We start from the raw sequence: 19754 nt of genomic DNA, 5'->3' as shown, positions 1-19754 counted from the left end.
CACGGCTAGGTGGCAGATGTAGCGGCGGCAGAAACTGGAGGAGGATCCGCCAGTCTAAGCAATCTAAGATATTTGGGGTAGGTGAGCTCTGTAAATTCGGATGTTAAGAGCGTGAAGAGGGGTGCCCATAGCCCACGGAAGGAAGCCCCGGGATTGGTTAACGAGAGGGAGATCTTCTCCATCCCTAAGATGGACCATAGTTTATGGACCCAGCCTAATCGTGTAGGGACTGTAGGGGAACCCCAATGTGTGAGGATGTTTTGAACTGCTGCACCTAAAGTTAGCATCATATGTTTACCTTTCCAAGAGGTGAGCGGAAAGGTGATGATATTGAGGAGGCCCAAGAGAACATTCGCTGGGAATCCCGGGATTTATGTATCAAAGTGGGAATCTATTTCATCTAGTGTTTGTTGCCAATATGTTCCCAGTTTAGGGCATTCCCAAAGTAAGTGGGTGAGGGTGCCCGGTGCACCACAGGCCCGTCAGCACAGTGGGCTACGTGTAGGGTTGCCCCTATGAAGTCTGACGGGGTGAAGTACCAGTAGGTGGCCAACTTAGTGGTTGTTTCAATAGATGAGACGTTGCGGGCCGTGCAGCAGGCTCAATAGTAAATATCCCTCCATTCTCAGATTCGGGACGTAACCATTCTACCAGTGTCCTCATCTGAACTGCTGGCCAACGCGCCACAAGATCGGGAACTCCGAGACCCCCATCCGCGTTGTCTCTGTAAGTAAGATCTCGAGACATCTGAGCTCTTTGATCCCGCCATATAAAGCGCTCTATGTCCCTCTGCAGGGCAAGTAGAACTCCAGGTGGAGGCAGCAGCAGAAGGGTTTGGTAGAGGTAGAGAATTTGAGGCAGCAACACCATCTTTACTGCTGCTATTCGACCCAGCCATGAGAGGGAATGGGGTCTCCATCTGTGGAGGGAGCCCAGGACCTGCTTCAACAGTTTTGTGTAGTTCGCTTGTCTAGTAGAAATGGTGGGGGTTACTTGAAGGCCAAGGTAAGTGATCGCGTCCTGGACCCACTTTATGTGGAAATTACGCTTCAGGAGTTCTAGCGTCTCGAGCTCCAATGATAAATTAAGAGTTTGCGATTTGTGCATATTAATCTGAAAGCCCGAGGCTAACTCAAAGCGAGCTAATTCGTCAAACAAAGCCGGCAGGGACTCCCGAGGATGCTCCAGGGCCGCTACCACGTCATTGGCATACAGACAGAGTTTATGCTCCGAGCTCCCGAAACGCGCCCCCTAATGGAAGGGTTGTCACGCACTCTCTGGGCTAGGGGTTCCATATAGAGGGCGAATAGGAGTGGCGAAAGTAGGCACCCTTGTCTGGTGCCCCTACATATGGGGAAGGCCACTGATGCCACACCGCACCGTAGCCCTGGGATTTGTATAACTCTGAAAAATCCAATGATGAAATGGTCTGGTAGGCCAAAGTGGATTAGCGTAGCTCGGAGGAATGGCCAGTGAACCCTGTCAAAGGCTTTCTCGGCGTTGACGGATAAAATCATGCTTTCCGCCGCGAAGCGATCCGAACAGTGAAAAAGTCGTTTGGTATTATCGGAGCATTGCCGAAGACTGATTGATCTGGATTTAATAAACCGGGGAGGTGGTGAGAGAGCCTGGCTGCTAAAATGTCATTTAAGATTTTTAAGACCACATTGAGGAGAGATATAGGGCGGTAAGAGCCGCATTGACTAGCGTCTTCCCCTGGTTTGGGAATTACAGTTATTAGGGCCTATAGCATAAAGGGGGGAAGGAAGAGGCCGGAGACGACCCAACGAAGTTAAAAACACGTGTTAAGAGCGCAGCTAGTAACCCGCAAAACTTTTTGTAAAAACCGGAGGTGAACCCATCGGGCCTGGCTATTTGTTGAGCTGTAGGTGGGAAATCGTCGAAATAACCTCTTCCAGACGGATAGGGGTCTCTAGGTCGGCTGCCTGAGACGGCAGCAGTTTAGATGTAGCTACTATGTGGAGACATCGGGCCGGTTCAGACTCAGGTAAGACTGGAGCCGCGTATACTGTTTTATGGAATTCCCTACAGGCCTAAAAAATCGCAGTGTCTTCGCTACACCACTCCCCCTCTTGGGTCTTGCACTACAGCCAACCTATGAGCCTGTCTTTGCACCTGTAGGCGGTTCGCAAGCAGCCACCCAGAACGGTCCCCCCTATGTACATAGAGTGCTTGAGGCGTAGAGCTGCGTATTCTGCTTGATCAATGTCGAACTCCGCTAGCTGTGCCTGAGCAGCTTTCAGCTGCTTCCAAACCCGAGGTGCCCCAGTCCGTTAGTGAATACACTCTAGTTCAGTGACCTCATTCTTCAAACGCTCCCGCTTCTGCCGCCTATCCCTGTTGTCCACCGACGCAATGTTAATGAGGACACCTTGAATGACCGCTTTCAACGCCTCCCATAGAGTCGTCAGGGAAACGTCTGGTGTATCGTTTTCAATCTGCTGTACCACCGAGGGGCGCTGTAGCATAGTCTCCCACAGGTCCCCAAAGCGGCAGGTAGGGATTTGCGGGTACATAGTCAGAGAGAGCCACAGTGTGGAGTGATCGGACAGCGGACAGGGTAGAATCTCCACGTCATGGACCCGCTGTCTTAGGGGTTCAGAGGTAAAAAAGTAGTCAATTCTATTGTTTGTCTTGTGGTGGTGGGAATAGAATGTGTAAGCCTTGGTGGTGGGAAGTCGAAGCCTCCATATATCGGTAAGCCCAGCTTCTACTAATGACCATTTGCCAGTATTGGACAGAGCTCCCGTTTGGCCCCATCTTTGCCCTGTACGGTCCATGTCGCCATCTAGCACTATATTAAAATCCCCTCCCAGCAGAGTCATTTTGTCTGGCAGATTGGTGAGTGTCTGGGTTAGTGCCTTAATAAAACCTTCTTGTCCACTGTTGGGGACGTATAATGTAGCTACTGAGAATGTGTGAGTGCCTAAGGTAAAAGTGTACGCCAGGAACCTCCCTCTAATGTCAGCTTTTTAGCTACCAAATCGCCTCAGGAATTTAGAAGAGACCAGGATAGCAACCCCAGCTGTTTTGGAGGTGGCTTGCGATAACATCTGGTGAGGGAATGCCTTCGTAGCCGATGGTTATCCGCAAAGAGCAGGTGCGTCTTCTGGAGAAGGCAAATGTGTGCGTCGGAGCGTTCCAGGTAGGCCAGGAGAGCGCGCCACTTGGAGGGATTATTGAGCCCTTTTACATAAAGAGATATATTACGTGGATGTCAAGGGCCATGGGGGCGAGAACTCAAAGGCGCCCTAGTCGACAGCACAGCTCCTATAGATGCGAGAGACGCAGTGGAGCTGTAAGGAGGCCCGGGAGGAGGAGGAGGGGACCCAACAACAATGAGAACCCCCCCCCCCCCCCCCCCAAGAACGAAGATGAAGAAAGGAACAGTCATGTGAATGGATCACGAATATCCCAGGCTATCCGCCTGTGGAGAGATGTGGGATGATAGCAGGAGCCCCCGCCCCTGACCCAACCATATTGGCAGCAGAGACCTTACAGGGCAACGAAGATCGACATATCAAAAAGGTAAGGGTCAGTCTGCAGCATTGTAGTCGTCGGACAAAGACTGAAGGACTGCTGAACGTTCTTTGGCTATTGTCTCTGGATCCGGCCAGGGGCCCTCTGGTGAGCCGCCGAACCTCTGCCAGCAGTTGCCGTCCTCTCGACGGATTGTGGGAGAGGGTTTCACATGGCCGGTGTGATCAGACTCTGGTAGCCGAAGGAGAGAAGTCACTTCCTCTAGAGAATGTATTTTACAGAGTCTGCCTTCCCACTTGAAGATCAGGTGGAACGGATGCCCCCAAGAGTAGGCAATGTCTTTGAAGGGGAGAAATGTGGTAATGGGGCGAAAGTTGCGCTGCTTCTGGAGCGTGGAGGCTGCTTAGTCTGGGAAGAGGAGAGGCCTGCAGGATTGGAATTCAACAGAGTGGCGGGAGCGTGCCTCGCTGAGAATGCTCTCTTTAAGGTTAAAGTCGTGGACACACGTCAGGATATCTGGCGGGAGGGCCATGGGTGATCTTTTAAGGCCCACCCGGTGTGTCCAGTCTACAAGATCTTCGATGTCCTGCTCTTCCGTCCCCTGAGGCAGCGCCCAGATCCGTATGTTATTGCGGAGTGAGCGGTTCTCCAAGTCCTCCGTGTGGGACTGAAGATCTATGTGTTGCTCTGGTAGTTTAAGGACTTCCTGTTGGAGTTGGGACACTTCCTCATCCCTTGCCGTCGTCTGGTTTTCTAGGTCATCCACTCGTTCTCCTATTGTGTGAAACTCCCTGGTGAGGTCGGCGAACAGTGATTCTAGGACACTTTGTTTGACAGGTCAGCGATGACGATGTGGCACAGTACGTGGGTTCAGCTCCGCGCCGCCATCTTGTTGCTGCTACGGAGACCTGGCGTGCGCTCTCCGATCTCCCTCGGTCATCAGGCGAGAAGTCTGATTGTGCTCCGCAACTCCCAGCTGGTGCTCAGTAGGGGCTCCCCCGGCTAACGGCACCGCTCTCCAGTGTCTACGTCTGCTTCCGCTGGTCTGCGTGCACTCGGAAGTGGTCTGTGCGCGGGGACTTTCCTGAAGCGCACTCCGCTCCTCCGCACTGCGCGGCTCTCTTCAGCTCCGAGCGTCGGAACTGGGTGGGAGGCAGGACTGGAGCGCCGGAGCCAATCACGGCCCCAGGCCGGGTCAGATTCAGCTGTAAAGGTGGTGCTGGACAAAGCTATACCGGTAAGGCCCAGGTAACGGACAGGAGCGGCGGGTAGGCACGTCCTACTCGTCCACCATCTTGGTCACGCCCCTCGTAGCACTTTTTTTATTACGTTTCAGACATGTTGCACAGGTGCTATGCTGTTGTAAAACATAGCAAAAAAACATTGGCAAAGCCAGTAGATCTGGCATAGGCAATACCTGCTGGCTGTGCTAATGCTGTATATATTGTAAGTGCACCACTTTTAGTCTTCCTCAGAGACTCTGCATGTGAGAGAGCACAGCAATTGCACACATGCATGGAGTTGGTTCCATTTTTGTGGTTGGTCAGTATGCACCACTTAGACCCAGGGTAGAGATGTCTGTTAGTACAATCACAGATGGAATAATCAGCAGATGGAACAACACTAAAGTGGTTTCATTTGTTGGCACCAGCTGGACATCAAGTGTTTCTACCGGTATGAGGCTTTGTGCCTACCTTGAGGACGTTGAGGAGTAGGTGCAGTAAGTCGATGTCAACATCAGAATCAATAGTGGTTGCTGTGGTGCGCGTGGAGACCAGCGGGACAGAGAGTGGGGTGAACGGATAGGATTCCAGATCATATATGTGGTGGAAGTGGCATGCAACTCATCCTCTACAGAAAGTTAGAATGTCTTCTTCAAGTTTGAGGTGTGACAGGAGGACATATAGGATTGCAAGAGACGGATCTTATGCTAAATGTTCTGGATCAGGCTGGTCAGATACTCTTTAGGTTCTAAGAAGCAGATTTCAGTGGTCTAGGTGAATGGTGGGAATGGAAAACATTGGCGGGTGCCCATCAATGTGGCTCTGTAGTGTCTTGAACTGAGTTTTTTTTTGTTTGGAGATCCAATATAGGGCCTTCATTTCAGGAGTGATGTGGAATATTGCTCACTACAAAAATCAGTCAAGTGCATACTTGACATTCATTGTAACTTAAAGAGCACCTTTTGAACAGTTCATTGTATGCGACGTTTAAGTAATTTAGCTACAAAAAGATGTTACTGTCAGACAACACAACCAAGTTGCAACCCTCTTGTCCAGGTGTAGGGAGAGCCCTACACCTGGACAAGTGTCAAGCCAAAGAAAGAGGTGATCTGATAAGTTCAGGTGAAGTGTAAAAAAAGATAATTTCTACTGGCTTTTGAGACACAGTCAGGTGTGGTGCTTCCCACTCTGGAAGTCATCCAGGCACTTGACCACTCGTCAGCATGCCATTTCTCACCCAGCTGACGGCAGCACTATGCGTTATCCGCATCATTTGATGACCTATGTTCTGACCTTCCAGAATGCAAGCCAACAGGCCAAACATTGCGGTGTTCCACACATTATTTTACGTTAACACACTTACTTGGCCTTCTCTGGGATCCAGAAGTTAGGATTTCGACCTTTGCAATGGGTGGTATTATTTGTAGACGTTTCAAATGAAGATTTAATATTCTACCGACATCAACAGAAAACCAACGTTCAAATGCCTTACAAATAGAGGCATAATTTAAGGGTGACCAGGGAGACAAATTGCTAGCTGAATGCAGCCTATGGAAAGTGGTTTGCAACTGCTGTGATTAATCACATTAATGGGAGTCGAGTAGCCGCACAGAAATGTATTGGCTTTGTAAGTCAGAAAATGTCACTCTGCAGAGAGAAGAGAAATTACTTACAAAGTGTAGTCACATAGAGTTTACCTTACCTCACCCTCGCAGTTCAGTGTGCTGATATTTGCAGGCTGTGACCTGGGGCCTGCAAGTGTTATAGATTTTTTCAACATTAAATTAGCAAAGTTCCCAACCAGTCAAAGTTGCACATACAGTGGTGCTCAGCAATTTTCAGAGTGGGGGCGCTAGACAGTGGTATCACCTCACTTACGTCACAGGAGTTGTGGGCAAAAGCTGCGTTAACAAGCAAGCAGGCGAAGAAACACCCGAAAACTTTCAATGGGAGAATGGTGAGTCTCTTGTGCCCCCTGACATTTCTGAAGTACAGTGTACCTTTTAAAGCACATTCCCTCAAAACTTGAGAGCAATGTGGTTTGGTAGGCTCATTCACAGAAAGTACAGGCTCATCTAAGTGGCAACTTGATGCTGTAAAATTAGCTGACAAAATCACTGAAAACGATTCCAGTATTGTTGAGTTAATTCTGATCTTAATTACTTTTCACAATTAAATGAACAGAAAGGCTCCTTTGAGGATAAACATGAAAGCTCTCGTCTAAACACCGGGAAACTTTCAGAACTTCCTTCTACTTATACTAAGAAATATTGCTAATAACTCTATTAATCATAATACCCATAGTATTTCAGATTTTGACAATAGACAGACTCACATGAAGATCACTCCTGACAGGACCCCACACTCCAATGCAGCACTGCAAATGATAACATCTAGAGTCACTCACTCATATTTTTGTGCTCAATAGTGAATAGAATCATCCAGATGTTTGCTCTTTGCTGTTCAAAAATTGTGATTTCATGGTAGATTCATACAGTGTTTCACAATGTTATATTAAAAAAGTGTTGCTTTGATATTTAAACAGCTTAGAAGACGGTTGTGACACAGAATGTAGATTTTTTTTATTTTGGAAGAACACAGTTGTGAATTAACAAGTGGTAACGTTCACCTATTCCTGCAGGGGACGGACCTCGAATCTATAACAATATGCTAAATACCAAAGTGGAAACGAGCAAGAGATTTTGGAATTACATTAATTGTAGCTTATCTGACATTTTGTAAGTCCCAGGTGCCAACAGCACCGTTTCTTTAGGCTATAAAGTATAAAGGAACGGGTCACTGTTACAAACCATGGGAAAGTATAGGTAGAAGAGAAAAGACATTGAATCACTATGTAGGTAGAATCCTTACTTAGGGGTTTATTTACAAGGCCATTGTGCCGCCAGTGCTTAACTTGTTTGGACGCACCGGTGTCGCGGTGTACCTGGCCATATTTACCGGGCCACGTAAAGCCACCCTGCGTGACTTTTCAGTCCTTGTAAATATGGCTCCCTTTCACGCATTACTCTGTGGGATAGGTGCCTTCCATGGGTGGTATTGTGGTTGCTCCCACGCAACATACATGGAACTGGATACATTTCCAGATTTACAAGATTTTGTAAACCTGGGGATGTGTCCGATTACTACGCCTCCCCAGGGGAAGTGCAACTAGGAGCAACCTTTATTTCTCCTTGTTTTTCCGTTTTCTACGAGTGCTGCATACATAAAAAGAGGAAAACACCTCTCCTGATTGTTTTTGCGCAGGAAGGTGTCCCTTTCTGCACAATAACAAACACCCATACAACTTAGAAACCCTTGCACCATGGCACAAGGGTGCCTGCGTTGGCACATGGCAACCCATTGTGCATTTACACAGGGGAAAAGGACAGCAATGTGCCGTATCTTATAGATATGGCGCATTCTTGCCATTTTCTTTTGACACCCCGCAGCACAGCAGCAAGGCTGTGTGTCAAAATATTGTAAATGAGGCCCTAAACTTTTTGTGAGGCCTCCCTCAACAGTTGAGAGATTGCATGCCATACTTGTACTTGAAGCCCACTGTGCATTTTCAGCCAGACACCTGCTTCTTTGAGGAGCTAATGAAAAGGGTTTGGGGGGAGAGGTGTGAATCATTGGCTGAAGGCATGCATGGTGCCACTAATGGGGGGTGGCAGTTACAATGTGAAACTCTGAAGCCACTATTGTTCACAACTCCAATCTGCTGTGTTCCACCCATACTGGGTCAAAACAAAACTAAATTCTAAAAAGAACACTTTAGAGTTTGAGGATATCACAGCGCTATGTCATATAAATATACTCAATAATGACAGCATAAGAACGTGGATATTTAGTGGCAGTGGTTTACAATCAGAGGCCTAGATAAAACATCGCCTATTCGTTGGCCCATGATATATGCATTTAGAACATCTTCCAGGCCACATATGGAGTGAGTTTTGTTTTTAGAAGTACACTGGAGCAAACAATACAAGGTGATGGTGAGTCAGTGTGGGGGGGGGGGATTTAAAGGCATTAGTATTTGCTTCTGGGAGCTAATACATTGATTTTGTAAATTCAACAAGCCAGAAATTCCACACTACTTTGTTCAGTAATCAACCCAGAAATAAAGTTTATTCGTGTGCACGAAAAAATTGCAACTCCTAAAATGACTCGGCTGGCTGAGCATTCACAGCTAACAGGACTTTGGGAACTTGAAAGGGTCATTGTACCAAGTACACAAGAAATTCTATTTTGAGCTTATAACATTAGGCTGTACAGCTAAGGAAAAATTGGATGGGGGAAATTTGGTTCTGCAATTAGAATGTATGATAACTTTGTCACACGACATTGCATACATTTTTTAGGAACATGATTTGCGTGACTGATGGATATCAGGAATGCTCCAATGTGTATTTCTGATATATATGATCCAACTGAAGCTAATGTAGAGTTTTGGAAACGAATAGACTTCAAGGTTGCTGCACTGTACAAATAATGTCATTCTCTGTGAGGGGTGACATCCAAGGTATTCCATAGGTAAAGGTTTCAAACATTAAGCAGAAAGCATTTAAGAAAGCTAGCACTCTATGGTGCTACAGATTCTTGCGGATTGCACAACCCTGACATTCAGGCATATGCATTTTACTATGTGGGTAAAACCTCACTGTAAAAGACTGACTGTATTTTCATCAGTAACATTTTAGACCAGAGGTAGTTAAATACTAAATTAGGGGCCTTTCCGATTTCAGATTAGGCACTGGGCAACGTAGGTTGTGGAAGATGGAGGGTTAACATTTCATAAGTAAAAGTTTACTTCAACCGTTGTAGATTTTGCTGTAGCTGCTCCTTTAGTCATCATCTTTAAATTCTAGTGCGAACAAAGATAGCAGGTAATAAATCAGAAGAGATTTAAAAATGTTGAACATTTTAAGGCATATCTTGATATGCTTGTTAACATAACATTTTTATTCAACTGACAGTGCTTGCGGCTTTGTACCCAAGACAAATCCTAGATATTAGTGTAGTCCAAATAGATATGGTAAAATGCTGGTTAAGAATCTAAAAATTAAAAAAAGCAAAAGAGTTGTTAATTCAATTGTTGACGACAATAATATGATTTGTCTTTTGGATTCTGGAATTTATAAGTATTTTTGCAAATTTCTGCACTCTCACGAAAATAGCATTCATTTGATTTAAATAATTATTTCTTATCCATTTAAAAAGTACTCAAAGTCCCCAAGAATGGAAACATCTTTAAAGCTAGTGATACGTTTAAGAAGGTAGGGCACAAGGTCCTGTTGTGCTGCCCATTGGAATTTATTTACAATTTACCAGAATTTTAATAACCAAAATAGTTCAATGGTACACCTCATTTGATGTTACGAATAATTCACATCGAACATTCATGGAAGAAAATAGTTCTGTATACTTCAAATAATATCGTTGATTACTCCGATAAATCCTCATTGTAAAATATTTGCTTAATTATTGGTACTACAATAGAATTTTTGTTGTATAAGTAAATTGCGAAGTGGCGGTCTTCTCTATGGGTAATGAAAAGCTTCCATTTGGATTTTATGACTAAATCCTCAAGGGCATGGGGCTGGTCTTACATTTTCAAAAATTATTTATTGCATTATTCTTCCAGAGCTTATAACTTGGTTAATTATTCTTATTTCTCTAAAGAGAATTGTAAACCAGAGCTGTTCTCTTTCTCTCTTTTACTCAATTTGTCCATGGAACATCTTCTCAGAATGATCAGGCAAAATTCATCCTTCACAAGTTTTAGAAATGCTGAAAAGGACTTTAAAATGTTGGCTTATGCAGCATTATTTGCATTATGCTTCAACTCCAGCCAGTACAGTGCCAGCATTTGTCTAATGACATTTCTAATTCTACAAAAGTTTCAGGATTTGAACTGAATATTGATAAGTTTGAAGTGTTACCTGTAAATACATTTTGTCATAACCACTTATTTTACTCTTATGAATTAGTATGGAACAGATCTAGAAACAGATATTTGGTTCACACATTTTATTAAGGGTATATTGCATTTAAATTTAGATGCCATTAAACAGAAACTGGAATTCTGATCGCAAAGAAAATGAACCTTATTTGTATCCTGGTTGAGCAGACTAAAACAATTGTTAGAAACGTAAAATGCATATTCTCTAAATATTTATGAATTAGGAAAATACAAGCATTTACCTAGGTACGATTTGTTTGGTTACAACCAAAAGTAGAGTTCATTTTCTGGATTTCGATTACTTCCATTCTTTTTTTGGTTGAGACTGGTTTAGTGTTGCTTGTGGTCTCTTCTGGTGGTTACTCGTCTAGCAGTTTGGGATTAACTGTTCTCATGAGGGCATGGCCTTGGAAAAGGCGGGCCTTTTTCTAGTGTGGCACACTAGCTGAAAAACAAAGGACTGGCAGGCGGCCAGAGTAACTGCAAGTAGTGAAGATTAATTCAAACATTCCAACCATCATCTTATTATGATTCACGATGAGCATGATTATGATTGCTAGACTAGCTCATTGGTTCAACATAGTTACTGATGGCTAAGTATATGAAAACAAATTGTATAAATGCCTTTCAATTTGTATTCTAAAACCAAACTTTACAATGCTTGATGGTAAAAATACATCATTTGCCTCAATGTATTATACTGAAAGACCTTTCTTAAAGATAATTTATGTAGTATAAAATTTGGTGCAACAATAGTTTCAAGTTTAATAACAAGGAAATTTAGTGGGATAGATGGAGGTTTAAAGGCCAACCAAACTATTAATATTGACGGGGTCATTCTTCCTTTTGTTCAATTAAAGTTTAAGTACAGATTTCCAGATTCTTTAGGTCATTGTAATAAGCATGCTGCAGCAATTGATTCAGTATTTGATTCTGAAGGGAATTTGGAAATAATGGATGATAATGGTAAAACAAAATTACAAAATCGAAGTTAGTGCTACCTAGCTTTCAAATAGGTCGAGCAAAATTATACTTGGGAGTTGTTCTGGGAAGAGATTCACTCAAGGCATATTTAAAGTAAGGTTTGGTAAAAAATCTGTCCCATTCCAGAGGCACTAGCCAGACAGTTTTATATGCAACAGATGATATTTTATGCTGGCTGCTTTCATATGAAAATACGGAATAATAGTAACTACTGGTCTTGCTCAGTGCAGGCAGCACCTTTGGTAGATGTTGCATTGTATTTCTGAACATAAGTTGTAAGTTAACTTATCATTCCCGATTGGAAAATATGACTGACTTCGCCACTTCCTAATGGAATAGAATACATGACCGATACAGTGGGCTAGGGCAAATCTATTTTGTTTACAGTCAGCCATTAAACGACACATCATTAATAACAGTCACTCTTCATATTCTTTTCCCCAGATTTATATTACACTGTATTTCAGAAGGTGATATGTGTAAGGAGAAGGAAGTTCACAAACCTCCTTATTAATAAGTTTATTCTAAGTGTGTTTCCTTACTCATTAATTGTTACTTTTCATATCCATATTAACTTGAATGTGTTTACATCTTCATTATATCTAGTCTTTATCACCAATTTGGTATTTTGCGGATTTAATGAGCATCTTCTGTTTCAATTCCCCCCATTGCCCTCTTTTTATTGTATTTACAACGTAATACGTTTACATATTTGGCTTCTAAAATTGTGACTAATAGTTGTTGTACCATTTAAAGTTAAAACATTTTCACTGTGACTTAATATATTGCATGATAGCTTGATATTAATAAATCCGTCAATAACATTTCCTTAAAGTAAATAATTGTAACTCATTGCCTGAAGCTTTTAAAACATAATAGCTTCCAAGCCCTGCTTTGTAACCTTTTGAATAGATGCGAGTACTCCAAGTCACTGGCAAAAATGGAAAAGGAATCTCTCTAGCTGTACGCATGTAACCTGCTTCCTTGATCTTATCTGGGTCGCTGTAGCAATAATAGAATATGGTTTGTGGTGCCCAGTGAGGCATGCTGATGGAGTGGTTTGAACTCTGTACTTCTTCTCCAGGCTAAGAACTACTGCAGTGAGTAACTCATGAATTTCATTCGTGCTCATCTGCCAAATCTAGCTTTAGAATAGGAACCACATTTTATGACTATCCCAGGCTGCTCCTTAAAGTCATAAATGAATCGTTGTTTTTCTACAGATGTCATTAACAAGTCGTTTAGCTTTCTGTTCAAGAGAGTGGAAGTGGGTTGGGTTTTCTGGCCTTCTTAAGGGACCTCATAATACCAACATTCTTCATTCGCTTGATGAACGCAATCTTTCCAATGCATAAAAAATCTCCTTTGGCAACTTGCGGTTATCTTCCTTCTGTCCCAGATCTTGAGGCATAGGTAGAATGGGATGTAATGGTGGTGAAGACAGAGATGGAGTGGCAGCAAGGAAGGAAACTGATATAAAAACATTTTGTTATGGCTGTAGTCAATATGTGAAGTGGAATGCATCCATCATCCGCTGTGAAGTGTACAAGAGATGAACAGGAAGCTGCAACACTGGATGTTCCCTAGGGCAACATCTACTATCATAGTAGAGTTGTTATTCTCTCACGTACTCCTCCACAAAGTGTCTAGGACGGTTGTATATGCAGTCACAGCTCGGTACTTGTAAATGATTACACCACACACAGAGCTTGGTATTGCATGTCTTTAATCCTCTGCGTGTAACCGTGAACTCCACAGTCTAAATCATGAATTCTACTAACTACGCCCGAAAACTTACGTCACAGTTCTATGGAGTCCACCAGGATCCAAAAGGGTCTGGTAACATTTAACTCACAAGACACTACACTGCTAATGCATCTTCTACCTCTTTGACCAAGTCATATTCTGTGATGATGAGCTTGTCTCAGAGGTTTGCTCACGATCACTGTCCTCTGCCTCCCCTTAAGTGCCTAGATTATGCACTCACACCTGAGGCAAAACCTTCAAAAGTGATGTAGCATACAGATAAACGTAACAGGTGAGTACATTTATGCCGTAATGGCAGTATATTATTGAACTAATGGACCATCAAGAATGGTAATGATGAAAGAACTGAGAAGGTGGAAAAATGACGCCCTGCTGGTGGGGTAATTGAGATGCACACTGATTGTACCACCAAGGTAGCAGACAACGAGGTGATACCTAATGTTATGTTCACTGTTGAAGGACCATATCGGCAATAGCAAAGCAGCTGGTGGATCAGATGAGGCCAATAGGGTTAGATTGCTAGCAGTGCCACTTGCTGTAAAGGTGCAAATGATCCACCATCATATGGAGGTACTGATAGACAGAAAAGGCAATTCACCTGCTGATGGTTTCTGCTTCTTGGCAACCAACGAGAGTACTCTCATCAATGACGGTTTAAGTGGGAAAGCTGTCAAAGTGACTGAGAAGCTAAGTTTAAGTGCCATTTTGTGACTAGAGTGCAAAACTTGAAAGAGGAGGTATATTCCTTATAAGGTACATGTGGAGGCACTTATTCGAAGTACATGAAGGTGCACTGTGTACCCCTCTGATGAGGAGGCATTGCCGGGGGTCAGGGGCGTAGAAGGGGGCGACCTTAACTCTTAGAGAAACAAAGTCCCTTTTCTCAGTCTTACATGGATTTAGATTGGAAAGCCTTAAAAATCTCATAATATGCTACAGTATGTTTGGGACACAGGCAGTACAAAGCACTGATTGTGTGGGTCATCCACAAATATTTACTCACAGACAATATTTCAATCCAAATTTTATATTCAGAAAGAATTGGCAAACACGCGTTTTGTGATTTCACAATATCTATTGTTGCTTCATCAGGGCAACACTTAATATAATCTTATTAATCATGAATTTGTCTGGAGATATTCCAACTCATCAATTCATTTTGTTACCTGATGAAGAGACAATAGATATTGTGAAGCTGCAAAACACGTGTTGGCCTAATCTTTCTGAATATAACATTTGAATTCATTGAATAATGGTCCAAGACTCCATTGATTATAATCAGTAAAGCTTGATTCTTATACAAAAAAAATCATCATACAACTACAAACCTCAATCCTTGTCTTTTTGTAGCATTTATAGATAGTGCCAGGGGGAAAGGCGCTATATTCTGTTTTGAGGGCTAACTAGTTTAGCAAAGAGCCCCTTCCTCCCCTGCTCATAAATATTTTCAATAGGTCACAGGTTGTTCAGGCCTTGTAAAGGGAGTATTTTCTCCTTTAGAGGAGTGTCTGCCATGCCATAGACTATTCACTGCACTGTGTACACAATCCAGGAAAATTAAAGTATTTCTGAAGTCAATCAAACTTCCGAGGGGAAAAAGGGCAGTACTCCCTCAGAGGACTCCATAACATGACATGGTAGAAATCCAAGCTATTAAGACCTCAAGAAAGAGTGCATTGCCACAATCACTCACTGCCTGGCTTTCGTAGAGTTTCACTTATGGTGAATGTGTTACTAAACAAGCACTGATGTTGTTGCCTTTGTCCATTATAACACTGTTTATTGCAAAGTCACATTTCTGTCTGGGATTTCCAAGCCGGATTACAAGGAATGATTCAAACAGGTTAATGAAAGAACCAATGCTGGAAAACCATCCTATTGGTTGAAGGGCCAGGTGCACTATTACTCCATTACCAAAAATTCGTCAACAAAAAACACACTTACTTTTTGTAAATGAAATGTGTACTAAAATGACAGTTCAAAAAAATTATCATTCGCAGGAAGTTGTAGAATGACCTGTCTAATTAATATTCATTAGTTAGGTGTCAATTTGCGACTCCCTGTAATTGGCTGTAAACACAGAGACAATGGCCAGCAAGAGACGGCAGACCACCATGCCGGTCTTCACAAAATGGTTTCTGTTCTGAATAGGAAGTAGTGCTGCTTTGAGAAAAAAAAACATTTAGAAAAATGTCATGGGGTGCAGCCAGTAGTTCCCCTGACAACTGCCTACTTCCTGTAAGGCTGCCAGCAACATTCTAAAACATGAAGATGTCCTAAAGGGCCCCTTCAAATTTGTGAATCAGTTACCATCTCCTTTGAAGAGTCAGTAAGTGGTCAATGGTTTGCCACTGGGACTTATGTTGCAAACCTTTGATACAGTCAGACCTGAATCGCAACTTACTTATGTTGCAAACCTTTGATACAGTCAGACCTGAATCGCAACTTGAAAGGAACTGTTTCATGTGCCTTCCAAATTGAAACTCGGTTTAGTTCACAGAGCCAATTTTAAAAATTGGAAAAACGCTTCTAGCTTGTAAAATGGGTTTTATGCATTAGAAGTGGCCTTTTTGTGGTCGCCATCATTGTGATTTTCTAAATGACTGTTTTATACCACAAAAGGGCTTAGTACAGCTAAGCCCTAAATCTTTTTTTACCTTGCGAAGTTCGTACTCCAGTGTAGAAACTTGTCGGGAGGATGGCATCACTTAACCTCTTCAAATCTTACAAAGCTATTGCATCCTCTCTGAGGTGTTCTTGTAAATTATCGGGATATCTGTCTGCCTTATTTGAGTCTATTACGTCGTCCTAACAGGATGCACAGTTTAGGCAATAATCTTCAGACAAGAGGGATGGATGACTTATTCCATTGCATGCAGTGTTTTCTTACTTTTCCTTTAAAATCATTATAGCGCTTGAAGATCTGTGGAACCATATTCAGTTTTTTTTTGGAGCAAAAGACACTGCAGATACGCCTAAACTTAGTGATAATATGTATTTTCCTTCTTGTGTTCTTTAAGCCAACATTCTTTCTTAATTAACCCAATCCCCGAATATGTATTTGTTAGGCCAGTTTTTCATGACACGTTCAAGTCCGGGAAAACTGTAAAATCCTTGTGACATGTAATGCCTGTCACTGGAAACACAGGAACCAGGCAGGTGCTATGGAAAGCTCAATGAAATGTCAATACCTTCCCCCTTGGGTTTCGACTTTCAGCAGTTGAGAAGGCCAGACAGGCCAAAACCATTTCTTGGAGGGTGGTGTAAAGTAAGATGCTTAGCTCAACTAATGCACAGACCACGAACAATAAACTTAACGTCTAAGCAGGGTTATTCTTTTGTTAAAAAAGAAATACATTTTTATTTATAATTAAGAAAATATACTTAACAATTTCAGGAAGTCTTATAGCATAAACAACATGTTATATATCTTGCAGTTAGTCTGTGATTAAATCTGTTTTCGACTTCACGCACAATGAAATTAACGATACATCTTCAGAAAGGTACACCCAGAGGGCAGTATTAGCTCAATTGTAGTACAGTTAGATACACCTAACAGTTCTAGGTGGCAAAACACAATGCTGGTGACATCTACACCAGCAACAGCTTCTTGTCATATTTTCTGGGAAGGACAGGAGTTGCGATTGCTGTTGAGAATTGAAATATAAGGAACAGCGGAGGTGAAGCCTAACGTCAGTCAGGCTGTTGCTGGTGGAGTGTCGATGAGTTGAGGCAGTATTTGGCTGAGACACATGGGCACTCACATTGGTTCTCAGGTGAACAACGTGCATGCCAGACGGAAAAGTTGAAGTGACTTGAAGGGCCAACAGTTGTAGCAGAAACACACAGACATGGGGTTACAAATCCTGCCTTACAAACTCTAAAAGTAAAGTCATGAAGGCTGTTATATGAACTGATAGAATCACTGCTCAGATGTGTTAAGAAGACAGAATCCCAGGTCATGATAACCTATTGTTAAACTTCGATGGAGTGCATATAAAAAAGGAGAAAGAAAAAAGCAAAGTTTTATATAATACTAACATCATAATCCATACTAAAAGAACATTCTATTTTCGTTTTCATTCTCTGAAGCCTTAAAATAGGAAAAGGTTACGAATGTATTACAAGAAATCAAGCTCACTGCGTTGTAGAGACACTCTACTAGAGTTCCTATTTACAAATATGTGTAACAGGTTCTCACCGTTTAAATTATATCTACAAAAGGTCAACCAAAGTATCAGCGTTTTAGTAAACAAACATTTCTGGAAGTGCCATTAACATGATTTGGCTATACAGGGTTTAAAACTTGAAAAATAACATTTAGGGGTTGGCAGCAGTTCTCTTTTAAATGGGGAAAATAGAATTGATCTAGAAATATAAAATCCGATCTTTCAGAGCGAGAACAGCTTATGATCAAACGCATAAAATTAATTTCTGGTACTCCACAAATAATCTTACAAACCATGATGAATAAGATGAGGTAGTAAAGCGACTCTTGCTTCTCACAGCCTGATGTCTGGGTTGTATGGTGGCAATACTGTAATCCAGATGAGTGAACAGCAACACCATGTGTGCACATTAGATTTTTAAAAAAGCGTATTTTGGAGCAACATTTTACTGTTGACAAGGCAATCATCTAAGATTGCATCAACGAGGCTTAAGAAAGTCATTATGTTTAAATTGACATATGAACTTTGTTGGTGATAATACAACAACAACATTTGCAAAATAAATAACTCTGTCAGAAGTAATAGAATTTTGAGCCAAACTTATGACTGATCTTTTCAACATAATTGCTGTCCTAACGGTTTGTCAGGGTACTTTTGTTGGATGCAAAGGTATCTGTTTTAAGGACATTTCTCAATTCGGGCCTCCCGCTTCCAAAGTGATTTCTCTTCAGCGCCGATGGGACCTAAAGAAACAACAGAACGGCAGACACATTGTAAACAGATTTAACAATAAAAGTCTCACGTTGAAATATTTAATTTGCTCGGCTGGATATTTCCTTTACCACTGAATAAAGAGGGTAAATAGTAAAATCGAACCACCTCTGTTAGTAACGCCAATATTATCATGTGTCTTTTGCACATTAAATGCATTTGCCAAATAATTTTTTTGAATGCTAGAAGATATATCCTTTAAATAGAGGCAGACAGTTTCAAATTAGAACTGTGTTAGACCGGTCAGCCTTAGGGTGGCCTTCCCCAAACATTTTGGCTTGCTCCTCCATTTTTGCTGATCTTGTTTTCGCTGGCCTTAGGACTCTGCACACTTTACTACGGTTAACCAGTGCTAAAGTGCATGTGCTCTCTCCTTAAAAATTGGTAACATTGGCTTCTACCCAATTGGCATATTATATTTAATTGCAGGTCCCTAGTAGTGTGGTGCTACATTTTCCCAGGTCCTGTAAATGAAATGCTACTTGTGGGCCTGCAGCATTGATTGTGCCTACCATATTAGTAGCCTTTTAAATGTCTCAGGCCTGCCATTGAAGTCTGTGCATGTATGCAGTTTTAAACAGCCATTTTGACATGGTAGAGTACAGCTTCTACCTGGCTCAACCTTCCTTATTAATATATATAATTCCATTCTAGGATAGGCCCTGGAAAGCCCAGAGGGCAGGGTGCATGTATTTGAAAAGTAGTACATATCCTGCTGGTAAAAAACTCGTACATTCGTTTTTCACTACAGCAAGACCTACCTCTCCCATAGGATAACACTTGAGTTACCGTACTACATTTTAGAAGTGTAATTTCCAAATAGAAATAGGTAACCAGTTCATGTTAGGTGCCGCTCGAATCCTATTTATAAGATCCTAACTTTTGGTAAAATCGGATTTTAAAGTACAATTCCGAAAATGTCACTTTTAGATAGCTGGCATTTTCCTGCTTTAGAAATGTATGCCCTATAGCCTGTCTCTGGTCACATGACTGGGTGTAGCTCAGAGCTGGGCTTTGTGTATTCCTCCTATACAGCCGCATGCAATAGGAAGCTTAGGTGTGCCTGGATGGGCCATCACTGGCAGGATGGGAGGGAGGAGTTGGGCAGTCTGTATCCAGGACAGGAAAGGAACAATGCCTGGGGACTTCAAAAGGGAACCTATAGAAGCTTCTCTCCCACTTCAAAGGTACAACTGGGTATAAATACTTGACCTCAAACACCATCAGTTCCGAAAATTCTGGACCTGTGGAAGCCCAGTAACTAACTTTGTTGCCACAGCGGTTTTGGAGGGGGAGCAGGAGCGGGACAGGACTACAGGCCCCAGGCTCCCTTGCAGCCGCCATCGCCCACACCACGCGCCCAGAGGCACTTTAGAA

At 42.5% G+C, this 19754-nt stretch overlaps 1 protein-coding gene across 1 annotated transcript in view; it reads right to left on the bottom strand.

Moving 5' to 3' along the window:
* Positions 1-16767: 16767 nt before the first annotated feature.
* The window catches only part of MRS2 (magnesium transporter MRS2), a 193213-nt gene continuing 190226 nt past the window's right edge, over positions 16768-19754 (bottom strand). Inside the window, exon 11 of the mRNA XM_086965152.1 lies at positions 16768-18349. Within this exon, the coding sequence (XP_086821278.1) occupies positions 18239-18349 (111 nt within the window). The 3' untranslated portion in view covers positions 16768-18238. The remainder of the gene's footprint in view (positions 18350-19754) is intronic.

The sequence above is a fragment of the Lissotriton vulgaris genome, chromosome 4_1, assembly GCF_964263255.1.
Source record: "Lissotriton vulgaris chromosome 4_1, aLisVul1.2, whole genome shotgun sequence".
Taxonomy (NCBI): domain Eukaryota; kingdom Metazoa; phylum Chordata; class Amphibia; order Caudata; family Salamandridae; genus Lissotriton; species Lissotriton vulgaris.
This window is presented reverse-complemented; position numbering and strand designations above follow the sequence as displayed.